Here is an 18,802-nt window from a genome sequence, read left to right as displayed (position 1 = left end):
AGATTGCTTTATATATTGAAGTAAGAAATTTTGTAGTAGTGATCATTGTATTTTTGACTACTGTTTGAATATTTATAAGAATTTGTTAAAAATTGTTTATATTTTAACCGCTAAGGGCGGGGTGGCATGTGTTTAAGAAATTAAATATTAAGATACTTTTTATTATATTTGTTGATCCTATAATGTATTTTCATCACTTTTTAAATGTTACAAAATATGTAACTTTGATGTGCCTTTAGGACTAATTTCTCTTTGTTATATATATGTAAATCTAATGTAATTATGTTAGAAGTGATCTATGATATTTATAAATTATAATAGAAAAATAATATATAACTTTAACTCATAACAGACTTTTTCTTTAATTGTTCTTAAATTATTGTAATTGTATTTTTATAAATATTTATTTATTTAAGAAGAAAGAAAGAAATGATTTGATTTTTAGAATTATTATTAATTAGAATTATTTAATATTTTTCTTGAGGATTCAATTATTTTTAATTTTTATTTATTAATTGTATAATAATTTTATCATATTAATATATATGATTTAATAATATATAATATCTCTTTTAATTTATATAAAATAAAATAGTAAAAACTTATTTACCTATTAAAAAAGATATATGACAAAATAATGTTTTGATATTTATTAAATAATATTTTTCAAAACAATTTTTTTAATATGTTTAAGTCAATCCCATATCATAACAAAGAAGTTATATAATAGCATTAATAATAATCTTAATTTTTGTTTATATATACATTTTTGAACTACGAAAAATATTTTTAATCATTTTATTTTATATCTTAAATACTAAGTTAAAAAGGATTTATACTTTTTAACAAACGAGTTCAACAAATTTTTATACAATTTCAAATTCCTTATTTAACCTTGTTAGATCTCTGAAACAATCAAAAATACTATTTATGTAACAAAATTTAGTAATTTTTATTAAAAAATATATATTAAGTTTTACCTGTTTTCTATAGCTTCATTTAAATGATATTTGTGCATTAATGAAATAACAAGTCTTAATGTTGACCAAATAATATTCGACATTGTTTTCGGCGGAAAATTTTCGCCTTGAATTCCACGACCGGCAGCTTGTTGGTTTAAAGCAATTATAAGATGTTCGCCTGCTTCTCTATAGAGAAATAAATAATTTCAAAATATATAATTTCATAATATAAACAAAATTTTACTTACTTAAATGCACCAAGATTAATGCAAGAAATTCCGAGATTGTAACGAGCTCTAATGAATCCAGGTGATAATTTTAAAGCATGATGATATGCAGTTACAGCTTCTTCTGATTTTTGACCATTAGCTAAAGTTGCACCTAATCTATTCCATAATCTAGAATCCTTTCAAAAATATATTATGCTTTTGATAATATATTTAATTATTAATTTCTATCATAAGAAAGACTGATTTAATACATACATGAGGACGCACTTGCAACGCCGCTTGAAAACAATCGCTAGCTTTATCATATTCATTAGATAAATTAAAAAGTACTCCTAATCCACATTGTACATCTGCATCTATTTCATTCCATGGATTCATTCGTGCTGCTTGAATATAAAGATTTTTTACTTCTTCATGAACATCTCTAGAAAAAATAAATAGAATATTAAAATTAATAAAATATTTTATTATATGCATTATTAAATTTATTACTTACTCAAACAAAATAGATGATATATTGGATTTTATGTGTTGCTCATTATTAATCTTTTGTATTGAAAGATGCTTGTATTTTTCATTTTTTAATAACCATTCTTTAAGAGTCATACATGCTTGATTTTGATAAGATTCATTTGTATATGAAACTGCAAGTGCCATAAGAGCAGAACCATTTGAAGGATCCAAATTTAAACAACGTTTTAAAGCAGAAATAGCTAATGGATCTTGTTCATTTTCAGCTAGGGTTTTACCAAGAAGTAGCCAAGCTTCTGAATTATTTTCATCTTGTTGCACTGCTGCTTCAAAGCAAAGTATGGCACTTGGTAAATCTCCAGCTTCCAATCTTTTTTTACCTTCTTTTAATGCATTAGATAAATTTTTCATAGGATTTTCTTCATGAAATTCATATTCTTTAAATGGATCATAAAACTTATCATATTCTGAAAGCCAAGGATGCTTGGAAGATAATTCTTCAGATGAAATTTTATCCCATTCATTTTGAAGTTTCAAAAATGTAGATTCATAATTTTCTATCACTAAAATTTATTTTTTATAAAAATGATTATTAATATGATTAGGAATTGATAGATATCAAATTAATATTAAAATATTTACAAACCTGTAGAGACATTTTCTTTTTGAAATTCATTTATCCAATTACCAGCAACAGCTAATTCTTCTTCTACTTTATTTATCATTTCATTTTCTTGATTGATAGAAGAAATTGTATCTTCAGATTTTTGATTATCTTTTTTATACTGTTCAATCCATTTTTTACTTGTATCATGAAAATTTGGCAGTGAATCTTGATTGTTTTCAATAGGGATTTCTCCTTCTTGTTTCATAAATTTCATAAATTTTGAATATTCAAAATTGGGATTATCATTGTTTTCTATTATTTCTATTGGATTTTCTATATTTATATTGCTTTGTATAGCATCTATACTATGTTCTATATATTCTTCAGCCCATTTTGGTCCTAATCCAAATTCATGTTTTTGATTATTTAAAATATTTGAATTATTTTCTTCTTCAGGATGCCAAATATCATCAGCATGGTGTTCCTATATTAAATGAAAATAATAAAAATTTGATTTTATAAAAAAAAACTGCTAATATACAAATTATGCTAATAAAATAAGAATTACATTAAAATGACGTCCTGATTCAAGATATTGATTTGCCCAAGCTGTATCTAAACTGGTTAATTCTTGAGCAACTCCAGGTGCTGCTATAGGTGGATGAATATTTTGATCAATTTCACGCATTTCTTGTAATAAATTATCCATTCTAAATGTTTGAGGACATGAAGGATTTTCTTCTAAAAATTGTTTAACTAACTGATCTGAATCTGAAGCTTGAAAAGGTTCCACATGTTCAAAAGGATGATGTATTCCTTCGTCTTTGAATCCATGATCACGTACAAAATGTGATGTCAAATGAATTAAAGAGCTAGGTCCTCCACAGTCACCTTCTACCAATTCACGTAATGCCATTGTTTTTTTAAAATCAATATGTATCTAAAATAATATATAATAATGTTAAAAAATGTGAATAATAATAATAATAATATACAAATTATATTTATAAAGATAAAAATTTACAATATAACGGAAAAAAATTATCGTAGTTTAATTAATTTAACTGATTAATGTAAAATATTCATTTTAATTTTATTTTTCTTATATATAAATATTAAATGTTAAAAATAAATAAATATATAATTAAAATGTTTATATAAAAACTTTATTTTATGTAAATTACAATATTTTATTTCAATGATATTGGATAAAAAAAAAAACATTAAATTTCGTAAAATATGACAAATATTCATGAAAGTATAAAATTCACAAACCTTGTCTTTTTCTTAATATATTTGAATATTCTGATTACACTGTTAATATTAAATGTATTTCATCAAGTGCACAGTTTAAAACTGTTTATTTCCTTGCCATCGAATAATATCAGTACTTTGCTTCGAATAAATTTCGCTGTATAATGGTGGGACACGCAAAATTATCATAGCGAATATAAAAAATTTAATGTTAAGACAAAATACATATTATAAAACTATTTTTTATTGTTGGCTAATGAACGTCAAATCATAGATAAGTAGCTAAATTTTCTGAAGGTTTGAACATCCTTTTTATAATAACTATAACGTATGTATGTATATATACACATTAATAATATATATTTTTGATATACTTTATTTTAGTATTAAATAAAAACTTTGTACATTAAATATATATATGTATATATATGTATATAATATTATATAATTGATTACATTTTTTAAAAATAATAATCATTTCATATTTAATGTATTTATATATTTACAGTTTTTTCATTGACAAAATATATATAATATATATATATACAATATATATATATATATATATATATAGAACATAAAAAGATTTTTTTAAGATAGACAAAAAAATTTCAAATTAGTAGTAAATAATTTATTCTAAGATGATAAGATGAAATATATTAAAAAAGACAATTTTAAATATTAAAATTGGACAAAATTCTTATGAATTATATGATAATGCACTATTGTATTATAACGCCATCATACGAGTATTACGAAAATTTCAATGTGTATAATGTATAAAAAATAATATAGTTTTTATTACTAGTAATGTTATATACTTATAGTTAACGAAAACGTGTATCGTTCATAAATTGTGATGTATTTATAGATTGCTAAATTAAATTTTTTTTATATACAATTATAATAACAAAAGTTTAAATATGAATGATTTTGCAAAGTCTCAGCTTATGAAGTATGGGTGGAAGGAAGGTATGATTTTAGAAATAATATCGTTATATAATAAAATTATTTATAACTTGATTTATTTATATTACATTCTTAAAATATATTTTTATATTATATTTTAATATTATATTTTAATATTTATTATTAAATTAATGTATTTAAATAAATTTATGCAATCTAAAAAATATATATATATATATTTATATAATTAAATTAAAACAATCTTATAAAATATATTTAAAAGATCTTATTTTACATTTTATTGATATAGGTAAAGGTTTAGGGAAACATGAAAATGGCATTACAGAAGCATTGAAACCAAAATTAAAATTTAATACAACAGGAATAGGACACAAAAATGAAGATAATAATAATTGGTGGGAGAATGCTTTTAATAAAGCAGCTAATAGTATCACAGTTCAATCACAAACACATGGAGTTTCTATATTTGTTCCAAAAGAAAATACAACCGATAATTTTCTTAAAGAAGATATTAATAAAAAAGAATTTAAATATGAAAATTTTCTTAAAACTTCTACATTATTTAATGGCAATTTAATAATAGAAAATAATTCTAATATATGTGAAAAACAAAATATTGAAGAAAATATTAATCATGCTTCTTTAACAGATGAAGAATTATTTAAAATATGTAATGGTAGAACTGCCCATAAAGGAGCTAGACATGGATTAACATTAAATGGAAAATTGAAAAGAATAGCTCAACAAGATAAATATTTATTAAACTCAAATTCATATATGAATATTTCAACAAAATTACAAAGCAGTAATAATATGTTTCAAAATAATGAATATGAAAAGATTAATGATGAAAATATAATATTACCAATAACATCCGAAACTATATTAGTTCCTAAAAAATGTAAAACTACTGAAAGAAAGAATAGAAGACGTATAAATGATTTGAGTCATCAATTAAATATTTTATGTAATGTAAGTGATAGTGATGAAAAAAATATACATGGTATAATAAAAGATGAATCAAAAGAGGAAAAAAAAGAAAAAAGTAGAAAAAGAAAAAGAAAAAAAGAAAAAAAAATTTTAATGTCTTATGATGTTAAAGATAATGAATCTGAAGAAATAGATAATTGCCAAAAATATTCATCAATTTTTGTGGAACAAAGCTCAAGAGATGAAATAAATAAAAAAAATGTTCAAAAACAAATAAATAATCATAAAAAAAAAAAGAAAAAAGATAAGAAATTAAAGAAAAAAAATCAAGATATTCAATGTAAAAATATTATTAATACATGGGAAGATGATGAATTGAATGGTTCTCAAGCAAAAAAATTTAAAAGATCACATAAAATTGATTCAGATTTGCAGTTAATTAAAAATGAAGATATCAAATCTTTAGAGTGTAAATTTCAAACAGAACTTTCTTGTAATGAAATACCTTTAAAACATGAAATAAATTCATCAATGAATATTGATAACTTTTCAGATTTTTCAGATACATATTTTAGAAAAAAAGTGAAACATTTAAATATTAGAATAGCAAAAAAGAAACAAGCAAAATTACGTAGAAAAGTAAAAATTAAATTAGATAAGTTAACAGAAAGTTTAAGAGCTGTTCATTTTAATACTGAAGAATCAACTGAAAAAAATATTAAAAATAAAAATCAAATAATTCCAGACAAAATAATGGATAATAATATTATAATGGATAGAACTGAGCCTTTGAAAAAGAAAAAAAAAAAAAAAGAAAAATGAAAAAAGTAACATTATTAACAATAAAAAAATTTCTAATAAAAAAATTATTGCAATTAAATATTTATAAAATCATTTATAATAACATAGTTGTATATAAATATTTATATAGAATATAATTAGCTTGTAATAGATATAAAATATCTACTGTGTATTTATTTTTTAAATATATGAATAATATTTTTGTAAATATGTTGTTATTAATTAAAATTTTATGAAATATTATTTACAACATTTACTAATGATTTATTTTTTTTTACAAAAAAGAAAAATTTAGGAAAAAAAAAAGAAAAAATATTTTTTCATTAATAATTTTCTTTTATTATACAATTTATTTATAGACACAATTTATTTTTTATAATTCAATAGACGCGCGTAACAAATCAGTTTTATATATATATGAATTTGTAGAGATAAATATATCATTAAATTTATTAAAACCGTATGCACTTATGTACAGCTCATTCAAAAAAAAAAAAAAAAATAATAAACAAGAATTTCTTATTTAAATTTATTGATTTTATTTAAGAAAAACATTTTTTCATGTATAAAACTTAGTTTCTATAAATCAAATAATGACCTGTACAAAAGTATATCCGGTGATATGATTAATTACTATGTAGCACCAAATTTCATAACATGATATAGAACTTCGAAGTTCAATTTTTCGAAGACAATATATATATAAAATAAAATAAGATTTTCTAAGGCCACTAGAATACTCCAGTAAAGTTGTTAATAATCTTCATTTTGCTTTTAGTGAACAAATCTCACTCAATAAGCTTCATAAATATGAATTTGTATTGACCTGGAGCTAATAATTAATTTAACATTGGTGCATTAATTATTTGCACTAGAATTAACAAGAAATGTAGTTTCTTCTTATATATATAATTATTTAAGTATCATATAAAATGGTAATCAATTCGATTAATTAGAATACAAGAAACATGATTATCGTTATTATTAATATATAATATTATAATATATAATATAAAATATTAATAATATTATTAATAATGATATTATAAATATCATTAATTGATACGTTCTAACAAATTTTTACAAAATTTCATATATTCTCAACTTATAATAAGCTACATCACAAATTCATGATAGCTAAATATATATCGCTGATATTAAAATAAATATCATAATACGATTTTAACAATGTTGTATTTTACGCACAATACATGTATTTAAAATTGGATGGATGAATTTGTTACTTTTAATAATTGAAATCAACTGAGATTACTGAGTTACTGAGATTTTGAGATCTATAATATCAATTAATTGATAATTATTGCATTATAAGCATATATTTTGTTATTAATAAATAACAAAAAAGTTTTAAAATTGAAATTACAACATAGTTCTTAAAAATTATTATAATATTTGAATATGAAAAAATATTATAATTAAAAAATAATATAAAATAATAATATAATTTTAAATTTATAAATTTTAAACGAAATAAACTTTTATTAAAGAAATAATTATTAAGAACAACTGGTGATATATAAATACAAATAGTAAAAAATATATATATATATTTTTATAATTTTTTTAGAAATATCAAGAAGTCATTATTTCAAAAAAATTTCTTTTCATTAGGCAATAAGTGTAATTTAATACACTTATAATATATTATATATTTTTTTTACGATTCGTTATATTTAATTAATTATAATATATTTAGTAAGATAAATATTATCATTTAAAGATCTGAATTGTTTTTATAAGATTTATCATAATAATTATTTTTATAAAATATTTTACATTAACATAGAATGTTAAAATGTTAAAATATTTATAAAGTGCTATATTTTGACATAAAATATAAATATATAATTAATCACAAATATTTAATATCATAATATCAATATTGAATGTAATAAGTTTTTAATTAGAATTAAATATTAAATATATATATTAAAATTAATGTGATTTTAAAGGAAGCAAAAAGGTGTCAAAAACACCTGATTAATTTATCATATAAACATATTTGATGTATTTAAATTATTATTACTACTCAATATTAATCTTTTTTTATCAAATTTAAATAATAAATAAAATATTTTTTTTAAAATTTGTTAAACAACAATTTTTTGATCAAATGGAAGCAATTGATATATGATATTTGATAATAAAATAAATAAAATAAATGTTTCATAATTTAGATATTAAATTAAAAATCAAACGGATATTTTATATTTCATTATGAAGATTTTTATAAATAAATAAGAAAATGAACTCGTAGAATAAGTCTAATTGACAGATTCCCTTAAAAACTATTGCTTTTTAAATGGAAAAATAATCTGTAGAATTTTATTCAAATATTAATTACAAATCTTTCTTGTCATATTTTAAAAACAAAAATCTCATGAATAAATTTAGTATAAGTTTGTTTCATCATTTTCATAAGAGAATATTCATTAATTTACTTATTAATATTATTCTGATATAACAAGTAATTAAATCAATAATAAATAACATATTTAATGCTTAAAAAACTTTAATTAATTTAAACACATTTGTTAATAGTTCTCTTTATTATGTAATATCAAATATTTCTACTATTTCTACTTAATGTAACTGATTTTTTATCAATATGAGTGTGATTGCTACAAGAGAGATTTGTATCATTCAATTTGTTCCATATTATATACATACTAGACACATTCACTTTGTGTGCTGTAATAGCATTTCTTAATACACAAGGATCCAGTTTACGTGGAACATAACTAAATCCAGGATGATTTACAGGTCGCACTTTTGCATATTTTGCACAAAGACCAGTAATGTAAACATCTTCCAAGTGAAGTAATGGTGTTATTAATGCTGCATGATATAATTTAAATGCCACATCTAAACTCATTACATATCCTGTACCAGATAAATAATTAGGGTATATTCTCTCTGAATACATATATTTTGGTGTGTACCTAATTAACACATATTTAGATTATATATAGACTTATTTTACATTATATATATAATATAAATATATTATGATATAATATGATATGATATAATATATATTATTTACCATTTATTATTTGGATCTAAAATAGGTTTGGCATTACAAATGAGAGAACCTAATAATATATCAGTAGTTTGTGATCTTGATTGTAAGGTTTTCATTAAAGTAGGTATATTCACAAACATATCATCATCTGTTTTCATCAGATATTTTGCTTGACCACAATTTGATGTTATCCATTTTAACATCATTACAGATTTCAATGTAAGATTGTTATATGTGTCATAAAATTTTTCTTGAATAATATCATTATATTGGTGACTTTCTTCAGCTATTATATTCTGCAATATAACTTAATATTTTATTCAGATAATATTTATTAATATATTTTTATTAATATTTATTAATATTCATTAATATTTATTATTAATATTTTTTTAACAAATAGATACATACATTAAGTGTATCATTGTCACTTTGACCCAAAAGAAATGCTATTTTCACAAATGAATTATATATATTATCTAAATTATTTTTATTAGCCCATGTATTTCTTATAGCTGTTCGTGCTTTGATATTTGTAACAGCTGAACAAATAATTATAAAAAGATATGGTGATGGAGAACATATACCAATAGGATTTAAAACTGCAGTTGTATTTTCTGGATGAATATATACAGAAAGATCTCTTGAAGTATTATATGTCCAACCTGGCAACTGTGCTGTAAATTATTTATTTAAAAAATATTTTATTTTAAATTTTTAGAGAAAATTGAATTCATAAAATTTTGTCCTTTAACATCTGATTTTATGCATGCCATTATTTAATAAAATTAAATAATTATTTTACTTTAGCATCACTTAAGCATTCTAAAATAAAATAGAAAAAGGAAAATTATATAACTAATACTTTTTTTACTATATAAATTTATTTTTTATTTCTATTTTAATATAAATTTCTATAAATACAATTAAATAAATATCCATTCTATATCTGTTATTATAATATTTGTTTTTTCCTTCAGTTATTAAAGATTTAATATTTAATATAGTAAATATTAACTATATCTATTTATGTAATCCTTATATTTTTTTTTAAATTTATATTAATACAATCCAAAAAGTTAAAATTTAAATTTGATTAAATTAGAAGAAGAATAGTGAAAGCAAGCTTATATATATCATTAGTTTTGTTAGTTTATAATATAATAAAACTCTCTAGCAATGTTAGTGAATGCATACCTACTGAAGCTACCAAATGTGAAACACCAATATGCTTTGCAGGAGATGGAGTCTCACCTAAGCCTAAAAGTGGACCTTGGGCAGAATGATATGCTGGTACATATAATAAACCTAATGTAGCCAGAATCACAAATCCCATTGCTAATCTTCGAACAAATGATATTTTTCCTTTCACTGTTCCATTATTTATATTGGTGGTTGATGGCAATTCCAATGGCAATAATTGCAATTTGTCCATCTAAGAACACATAATTCATTTTTTAATAATATTCATTTTTTAATAAAATTATTTTTTCATTTTCTAACTATAATGATAGAGAATTTTTTTTATTAAAAATTTTATTAAAAATGTATTATTTAATAAAATCATATTAATTATTTTTTTAATATATAATATATTTTATGATGATATTATTAAATGAAATAAATGTTTATTCTAGAAATGAATGGATATAATTCAAACATTATAATTTTAAATACAAAAAAAAATTCTGAAATGCAAAGATCAAGATTTTTAGAATTTCAATAAAATTATCAATAATTTGTTTTTAATAAGAAATATATAAATATATAAATTTTATAATATTTATAAGAAATGACAGTTCAATTATATTTAAGTATATCAAGTAAACATAAATTTGACAAGAAATATTAATATAATAAATATAATATATTATAATGAATAATATAAAATTTATTTATCTTTTTGAATTCTAATAAATTTTAGTTGATACAAAAATAAAAATTAAAATTAAAGTTAAATAAGTAGATTGTAAATTAAATATATTGTAAACAATCTTACCTTTGAAATGCAATGATAATGTTACGCTGCATTTGATAATACTCCATTTACTTTTTTCGTAAGATTGCACTTACGATTTATCGAAACATAACGCAGAAATCTAATGACACATTAAAGTAGATACTATAAAAATAGAAAAATTCAGATTTTCGTGCTTTCGAGAATACAGAAATCAAAATGGTTTATCAGATCTTACATGAATAGTTCCATCTAGTGTTAATTACTTGAATTTCATTGTTTATTAGATAACAAATAAAATATTTCGTTTATAATAGCACATATAAAATATAAAATAGATCTGTCACTCGATACATTTTTTTATCACATATTTCAGAGAATACTAAAGCCCTTCTATTACTTTACTATCAAAATTAAAATTTATTAAAATTGTCATTTTAATATAAAATAAAACTAAGTGTAACATTAATAATAATTGTTATAAATAATAATATAATATTAAAAATTTGTATAATTTTAATTAAGCACGTATAAGAAGAAATATTTTGACAAAATTGGTTTCAAATTATTTCTTTGAATTTAAGTTTAAATTTGAACAGTCAAAAAATTTAGATTGAAAATTAAATTTTTTAATTTTATTACTTGATGATTAGTTCTATTTGTTCACGTTAGATGGTTGTAGTGTTTTAATATCCATGTTTCGTATTCGTTTCATGAATTTGTTGATTTTCTAACTGAAATTCTTATAAAAAATTATTATAAATAATTCATTTGTTACATATTGGATTTAATTACTATGATTTTTAAGTTATTTTCTTAATTAATTTTATATATAATATTATTATTGATGTTAATTATTAGTATAACATCACATTGTTTATAATAATAATAAAAAGGTTAAAAAAAATAAAAAAAAAAAATGTATAAATATAGATAGCTGTAAAATGAAATATTTATTTGCTTTAATCTTATAATTAAATGTTAATCTTAAATGTTATTATTACTATGAATTTCTTTGATAATGTTAAAAAGAAAATTTTTTTCTGACTAATCTTTGTAAATGAACATTTATCTTTCTTTTTATTATAAAATTCTATTATAAAAGTCTTTAATTTATTAATTAATTATCAATCATGATTAAGGCTATATTAGTATTTAATAATCATGGAAAGCCTAGACTTTCTAAATTTTATCAATATTTTGTAAGTATAATAATAATTAAATTTTATTATTATTTAATCTAATATATAATTGAATAAATTTTCTTTTTTTTCAGAATGAGGATATGCAGCAACAGATAATAAAGGAAACATTTCAACTAGTTTCAAAGAGAGATGATAATGTTTGTAATTTTTTAGAAGGTGGAAGTTTAATTGGTGGATCTGATTATAAATTGATCTACCGACATTATGCTACGTTATATTTTGTATTTTGTGTTGATAGTTCAGAATCAGAGTTGGGAATTTTGGATTTAATACAAGTTTTTGTTGAAACATTGGATAAATGTTTTGAAAATGTATGTGAACTTGATCTTATTTTTCATGTAGATAAAGTTCATTATATACTTAATGAATTAGTGATGGGAGGAATGGTTTTGGAAACTAATATGACTGAAATACTTACAAGAATTGAAGATCAAAATAAATTGGAAAAACAAGAGGTAAGTGATATTTTATAATTTGCATTTAAGAAATATTGATATATATGTTGTATGTTTATATTATGTTTATAGCTTTATTTATATAATTCATAGATATTAAAGATAACAAATTTTGTACATAATATAGCAATGCACTGTGGTTAAATTACCAAATCATAGTTTTAATTAACTAATTTATGTAAACATCCCTTAAATTTTGAGTCTATTTTATCTTTATTTTCTTTAAATTTTGAAGTAATAAAACAAACTCATATAAAAAGGCATTAAATATTAAGAAGTTTTCTGGGCTTGAAGGTGTTAACAGCCTATTGCAGTTTTTTCATTAGCTGTGCATGCATTGGAATGTTTTGTAGAGCTATTTCATATGGTGGTAGGACTGATTGACCTAACATGAATTTTAGGGAACTTACAAATCAGGACGATCTTGCTCACCTCGTCCGTTTGTCCTTCTGGGGCCCCCTCCCTAAGTAAATCGGCAGTAAAAAAAAAATCAAATCATTTTATACGCATTCATTCCTTTATGTAATTTATCTGATTTCTTTTTTTTCACCAAGAATTTCGAAACAAATCTTTCGAAACATAAAGCTTTACAAAATAAATATTCATAACACGCATGGTGCTAAATCGTTTGTAAATGTTTGCTCGATAACAGTGCCTTAATGCAAATGTATACGTCGCTATGCTCTAAGAATAAAATATGTATTGCGTAGTTATTTATTTGTATTTACTCTTATTAATCAATTTAAATTCAAATGCCCTTTATATTTTCCATTTTCCATTTTTTCCATCCATGGTATGTGCAGGCAGGAATCACAGCAGCGCCGGCGCGTGCTGTTTCTGCTGTCAAGAATATGAACATACCACAACAGATAAAGGATATGAAGTTACCTGATTTACCACAAGCTATAAAAGATCTTAAATTCTGACCAGCCGTTACTTCGTTGGCTCCAAGCTGACTGGTTTCAACTATAATTCCAAATGAAAATAATACTACAAGGGTTTTTTTCCTTTTCCTTCAAGCAAACAAAAATGCATCAATATTATCCACAAATTATTCTTCATGATATTTCATCTCAACAGAATTAATCAATGAAGATTTTCAAAGAAGAGGATTTGTACTATATAATTTAAGAAAGTTATTTATCTCTGACTTTAAAATTAAAAATTTGAATTATTGGAAGTATTATGTTCAATATATAAAAGAAAAAAGGTAAAAAATTTATAAATCTAAAAAATATATTTTATTAATTACAAAAGTTATATTATTATTTATAATTTCATTAAAGAAGTTGCATTTCTACTATTATTTTTTAATAGTATATTTAGTATTAATTTATTTGTATTTAATAGTAATTTACTTCCATTTATTAATAATAATAATAAAATTATATTGTATGAAACAAAATGATATAATAAATATTACAATTATTCATGACAAACATTCATTTCTTAAAAATTATTAGTTATATATATTTACATTAATTATTGTTTTATATTTCAACACCAAATTCTTATACATATAAGCAATCAATCAATATATATATTAATATAAAAAGTTCCATAATAAATTAAAAAACAAAAATTTACTTTTTAGATGTAACAATTTCATTTCTAAGTGTAGTCCATATATATCCAGTACCTCTTTCTGTAAGTGGTGGTGGATATGATGTATTTTTTAATTTGTAATAATCTGATGGAGCATGCATTACAAATTCCATACATTCCAATTTACGTGGAAGATCTTCTTCTGGTCCTATAATATATGTTTCAGGACTAAATCCTTCATCAGGTGGTGGACTATATATAAAATATAATAATTTTATTATTTATTTTAATATTAACAATTTATTTTAATATTAACAATATTATAATATTAACAATATTAACAATATTAATATTACGATATTTTAATATTAACAATTTAATCATATGTTTCAATAATCTATAATAATCTACCTTGCACTAGTAGGTAAAAGCCAAGTAACAGCAGCACTTTTTTCACAATATTGGTCTGTGAGTAAACCACGAATTTGTGCATAATAAATTCCTCCATCAATATCTTGCATAGAAACTATATCACCTACTTGAAAATAAGTGCCTCTATAAAATACATAATTACTTGTAACAGGGGTTGCTGTAGCTGTTGGCGCTTTAACTGGCTAAATTGAAAAATAAAAAGAAAATAATATAAAATGTTCTTTTCTTTGAAATTGTTAACAAATTTAAAAACATACAGTTTTTTTGAATAAATTTCTTCTTCCTTTACCCTTCGGTATAATTTTATGTGGAATTGATTTAGAATTACAATATCTTGTAATTCTCGTGCTTCTTCTAGTAGGTTTTAATGATCCTCCTTTATCTTCATCTTCATTTTTTACATTTGAATTTGCTTCGGAAATTCTTTCTTCTTCTAGGCAATCATTGCAAAGGTTACCGGCTTCGGTTGAATGCCAAAGCGGGGTCTCTCGAGTCCCACACTTGACACATTCAGGTTTACTGCCGAGAGGCATCGAATATCAACTAATTTGACGTTATTAATTATTACAATCAGCTATAGTCAATCATGAAATGTTCTTTTTAATTTGTATATTCAATTATCAATAATCTTCATTTTAAAAAATACAAGGACTTGACTGAAAATGTAACAAAAAACGAAAATTATTGAAATATTTACAAATGTTTCACATTTTTCACGTATAATATTCTAAAAGTAAGTAGAATTTTGTAGAGTATTTGTAAACATAGAATATTGTAATATAAGAATTTTAGCAACTATTGAGAAAATAAAGCTAGTCAGTATGTCCAGCATATAAAATCCCTAGTACTTCAGTGAAATTTATATTCAAAGAAATTTATCATACGTGACGTAAAAATTAAAGAAATGTGAATATATATAATATTACATAGAGTATTTTTTATTATATAAATAACAACATATAATATGCAAAAACAATTTTTATTAAAATCTGATTGGTCTTTCACATAGTGATGTTATAGCATACTAAATTCATTAGTATTTAATTTTTATCTTCTGTATATAAATGTACATTTTTATATTGCTATACATTTACTGTATAAAGAGGATGAGAAAGTGATATTACATAAGATCATATTAAAATTTTTAAAAATTTGAAAAACACACATTTGCTTAGGTACAACTATAAAGTGATAGTTCATTAGAATAAGTAAATATATTTTTTTCAACTTCTTCTTTCTATTGACTTGCTTCTAATCGTTTTATTTCTTTTGAAATTTCAGCTTTTCTTGCTAATTTATCAAGTATTTCTTTCTCAGGATTTTTTAACAAACCATTTTTTATCTTTTCTTCCAATGTTACAATTTCTCTAATTTTTTTTCTTAAATTTTTCAACCTTTTTTGTGGATCTGGTATTGAAATTTCAGATTGTGTTGGGATATTTGATTTGGGAACTGATGTTTGATTATTAGATATTGTTTTTATATTGGTTTGTAATTTACTATTATGTGATGATAATTCTTTCTTTTGATCTGATTCTGAAAGAGTAGTTTTAGCTAATTCTTCCGTTATACGTTCTGTTGTTTTGTTTTTATTTTTTTTCTTTTTCTTTTTTACTTCTGTTTTAACTGAAGCACCAGGAATAGTTTTAGATTTTGCTGCTAGTAATGCTTCCTGTTTAGCTTTATGCTCTGCTATAAATTCTGGACTTGCACCTATTGGATATATAGGTTTATTTTTTATCTGTTTACCTTTGCTTTCATATCTGAAAGGAAATGATATATGATAAATGATATATGATATCAAAAAGAAAAATTTAATATATTTTTATAAATACATACAGTGGAACTTCCTCTTGTGGTATATAACCATCTTTGACACGACGTGGTTTACGCCATGTACCATCTGGACGTTGACTGGCAGGAATAAATGTCCCACCTATGAAAAAATTTATAATAATTAATTTTATGAATGAACATAAATATATCTTTTAAATATATTTATTATATTATTTGCATTAGATTTTATTCAAGATATCATGTGTTTCTTATTGTAATTTTTAATATTTATTAAAAATTTGAAGATAGGTAAATATTAGAACTTAACTTAACTATCGTGAAATGGAGGTTGTTTACATGTTATAAATACATTTACAGGTTATAAATAATTCAATAGTTAAAATAAATTAAATAATTAAATAAAATGAAATTTATCACCTTGTTCATCTTTAATGTAAGCCGACGCCATCGTTATTCAGTACGATCGTTCGCCGTGTATATTTTTTATTATATTTCTTGATAATTCTTACTATCCGCGTGCCATTTTGCGATCGTGAGGACCTCAACCCTTCAGAAATACTCTGAGTCTTGAAAATAATAATATGTGTACAATTCCATACACGTAAGATGTCGCTACTGTGTAGTTATTTTAATAATATCTTTAAGATAAATTTTATTTCTAATAATTATGATCATTTTGATATGCAATATTTATTGAAAATAAACGGAATTTCTTTTAATATTAATTTTAAAAAAAAGCAATTAGATTATGAGAGCATTTCTTAATAAATCCGTTAACATTTAATAGTTTTCAATATTATCGATATAGTATTCAGTTAAGATTAAAATCCTATATATATCACAGATATATAGAATAAACGTGTAATGTTTTTTTGTATCACAGCATTTTGTTATCATTTTTTGTCACAAGCGATTATTGGTTTGATATAAAAAAATGATTGTAATATTAAAAACAATTGCTAAATCAATATGTTATTTACACATAGTAACTCATATGTTTTTTGATACAAATACAAAATTCTGTAAGATATCATTTTTATTCTGCTTCTTGTTTATAATTTTACTTTATCTTGCATATAAATCCTTACGTAGATATCTTTGACACTCAAGAGATGGCGCTGACAGTCACATTCGTATTCTATTTTTTATCTTTCTCGTACTATTTGCTTTCCTTTTTCTTAGTTTCGCATCACTTCAGAGATGGCGCTGGGTATCTTATTTTTACTCTATCTCTGTGTTATCTTAATCTTTAATATAAAAAAAAAATGAAGATATTATTTTTTCAATATATATCTTTTACAATATAGAATAAAATAATAAATTAATAAATAATAAATAATAAATTGATAAATAATAAATAAAAATAATAAATTCTTAATAATATTCTTATGTAGATATCTTTGACACTCAAGAGATGGCGTTGACAGTCACTTTCGTATTCTATTTTTTATCTTTCTTGTATTATTTGCTTTCCTTTTTCTTAGTTTCGCATCACTTCAGAGATGGCGCTGAGTACCTCATTTTTACTCTATCTCTATGTTATCTTAATATTTAATATAAAAAAAAAATGAAGATATTTTTTCAATATATATCTTTTACAATATAGAATAAAATAATAAATTAATAAATAATAAATAATAAATTGATAAATAATAAATAAAAATAATAAATTCTTAATAATATCCTTACGTTGATATCTTTGACACTAAAGAGATGGCGCTGACAGTCACTTTCGTATTCTATTTTTTATCTTTCTTGTATTATTTGCTTTCCTTTTTTTTAGTTTCGCATCAATTTAGAGATGGCGCTGAGTACCTCATTTTTACTCTATTTCTGTGTTTTTTTCACTATTTGCTCTCTTTGTCTACATTTTATGATCACAGTCAATAGGATGTTAATTAAACAGCATTTTTATCATTTCCTTTTTAAAAAATTATAATATATCTTAATATTTAATATAAAAAAAATGGAGATATTATTTTTTCAATATATATCTTTTATAATGTAGAATAAAATAATAAATAATAAATTGATAAATAATAAATAAAAATAATAAATTTTTAATAATATTCTTACGTAGATATCTTTGACACTCAAGAGATGGCGCTGACAGTCACTTTCGTATTCTATTTTTTATCTTTCTTGTATTATTTGCTTTCCTTTTTCTTAGTTTCGCATCA

The 18,802-nt window shown here is 21.7% G+C and overlaps 6 protein-coding genes and 1 long non-coding RNA gene across 9 annotated transcripts; 2 read left to right on the top strand and 5 right to left on the bottom strand.

The window, feature by feature from the left end:
- Window positions 1–689: 689 nt before the first annotated feature.
- Window positions 690–3,848, bottom strand: LOC122714301 (peroxisomal targeting signal 1 receptor). 2 transcript variants are annotated; one of them, XM_043935523.1, is made up of 9 exons: window positions 3,546–3,848; window positions 3,032–3,210; window positions 2,839–2,921; window positions 2,310–2,754; window positions 1,689–2,226; window positions 1,448–1,616; window positions 1,211–1,368; window positions 981–1,148; window positions 690–906 (listed from the first exon to the last, which is right to left on the bottom strand). In XM_043935523.1, the coding sequence occupies exons 2-9, from the start codon at window positions 3,102–3,104 to the stop codon at window positions 867–869; spliced, it is 1,674 nt and encodes a 557-aa protein (XP_043791458.1). In that variant the 5' UTR covers window positions 3,105–3,210; window positions 3,546–3,848; the 3' UTR covers window positions 690–866. The 2 variants fall into 2 exon arrangements, with proteins under 2 accessions (XP_043791458.1, XP_043791457.1); XM_043935522.1 differs by having other exon boundaries at window positions 2,839–3,210.
- Window positions 3,849–4,288: 440 nt separating this feature from the next.
- Window positions 4,289–6,206, top strand: LOC122714302 (G patch domain-containing protein 4). The gene is made up of 2 exons (XM_043935524.1): window positions 4,289–4,496; window positions 4,744–6,206. Exons 1-2 carry the CDS (start codon window positions 4,448–4,450, stop codon window positions 6,204–6,206), a joined length of 1,512 nt encoding a protein of 503 aa, XP_043791459.1. The 5' UTR covers window positions 4,289–4,447.
- A 2,459-nt stretch (window positions 6,207–8,665) lies between these two features.
- On the bottom strand, window positions 8,666–11,551 carry LOC122714353 (beta-1,3-galactosyltransferase 1-like). 2 transcript variants are annotated; one of them, XM_043935620.1, is made up of 5 exons: window positions 11,231–11,551; window positions 10,429–10,666; window positions 9,643–9,908; window positions 9,253–9,527; window positions 8,666–9,148 (listed from the first exon to the last, which is right to left on the bottom strand). In XM_043935620.1, exons 2-5 carry the CDS (start codon window positions 10,664–10,666, stop codon window positions 8,767–8,769), a joined length of 1,161 nt encoding a protein of 386 aa, XP_043791555.1. In that variant the 5' UTR covers window positions 11,231–11,551; the 3' UTR covers window positions 8,666–8,766. The 2 variants fall into 2 exon arrangements, with proteins under 2 accessions (XP_043791555.1, XP_043791556.1); XM_043935621.1 differs by having other exon boundaries at window positions 10,486–10,666.
- A 770-nt stretch (window positions 11,552–12,321) lies between these two features.
- LOC122714350 (AP-3 complex subunit sigma-2) lies at window positions 12,322–14,074 on the top strand. Its single transcript, XM_043935613.1, has 3 exons — window positions 12,322–12,390; window positions 12,465–12,848; window positions 13,652–14,074. Exons 1-3 carry the CDS (start codon window positions 12,322–12,324, stop codon window positions 13,772–13,774), a joined length of 576 nt encoding a protein of 191 aa, XP_043791548.1. The 3' UTR covers window positions 13,775–14,074.
- Window positions 14,075–14,354: 280 nt separating this feature from the next.
- On the bottom strand, window positions 14,355–15,569 carry LOC122714356 (GATA zinc finger domain-containing protein 1). The gene is made up of 3 exons (XM_043935625.1): window positions 15,083–15,569; window positions 14,805–15,007; window positions 14,355–14,645 (listed from the first exon to the last, which is right to left on the bottom strand). Exons 1-3 carry the CDS (start codon window positions 15,356–15,358, stop codon window positions 14,432–14,434), a joined length of 693 nt encoding a protein of 230 aa, XP_043791560.1. The 5' UTR covers window positions 15,359–15,569; the 3' UTR covers window positions 14,355–14,431.
- A 167-nt stretch (window positions 15,570–15,736) lies between these two features.
- LOC122714357 (partner of Y14 and mago) lies at window positions 15,737–17,185 on the bottom strand. The gene is made up of 3 exons (XM_043935626.1): window positions 17,040–17,185; window positions 16,665–16,761; window positions 15,737–16,588 (listed from the first exon to the last, which is right to left on the bottom strand). Exons 1-3 carry the CDS (start codon window positions 17,068–17,070, stop codon window positions 16,063–16,065), a joined length of 654 nt encoding a protein of 217 aa, XP_043791561.1. The 5' UTR covers window positions 17,071–17,185; the 3' UTR covers window positions 15,737–16,062.
- Window positions 17,186–17,675: 490 nt separating this feature from the next.
- Window positions 17,676–18,755, bottom strand: LOC122714387. The gene is made up of 3 exons (XR_006346636.1): window positions 18,699–18,755; window positions 18,312–18,543; window positions 17,676–17,869 (listed from the first exon to the last, which is right to left on the bottom strand). It is a non-coding gene; the product is annotated as an uncharacterized LOC122714387 (long non-coding RNA).
- Between the last annotated feature and the right edge of the window lie 47 nt (window positions 18,756–18,802).

This window comes from Apis laboriosa, unplaced genomic scaffold (assembly GCF_014066325.1).
Source record: "Apis laboriosa isolate Shangri-la unplaced genomic scaffold, ASM1406632v1 scaffold29_cov151, whole genome shotgun sequence".
NCBI lineage: Eukaryota > Metazoa > Arthropoda > Insecta > Hymenoptera > Apidae > Apis > Apis laboriosa.
This window is presented reverse-complemented; position numbering and strand designations above follow the sequence as displayed.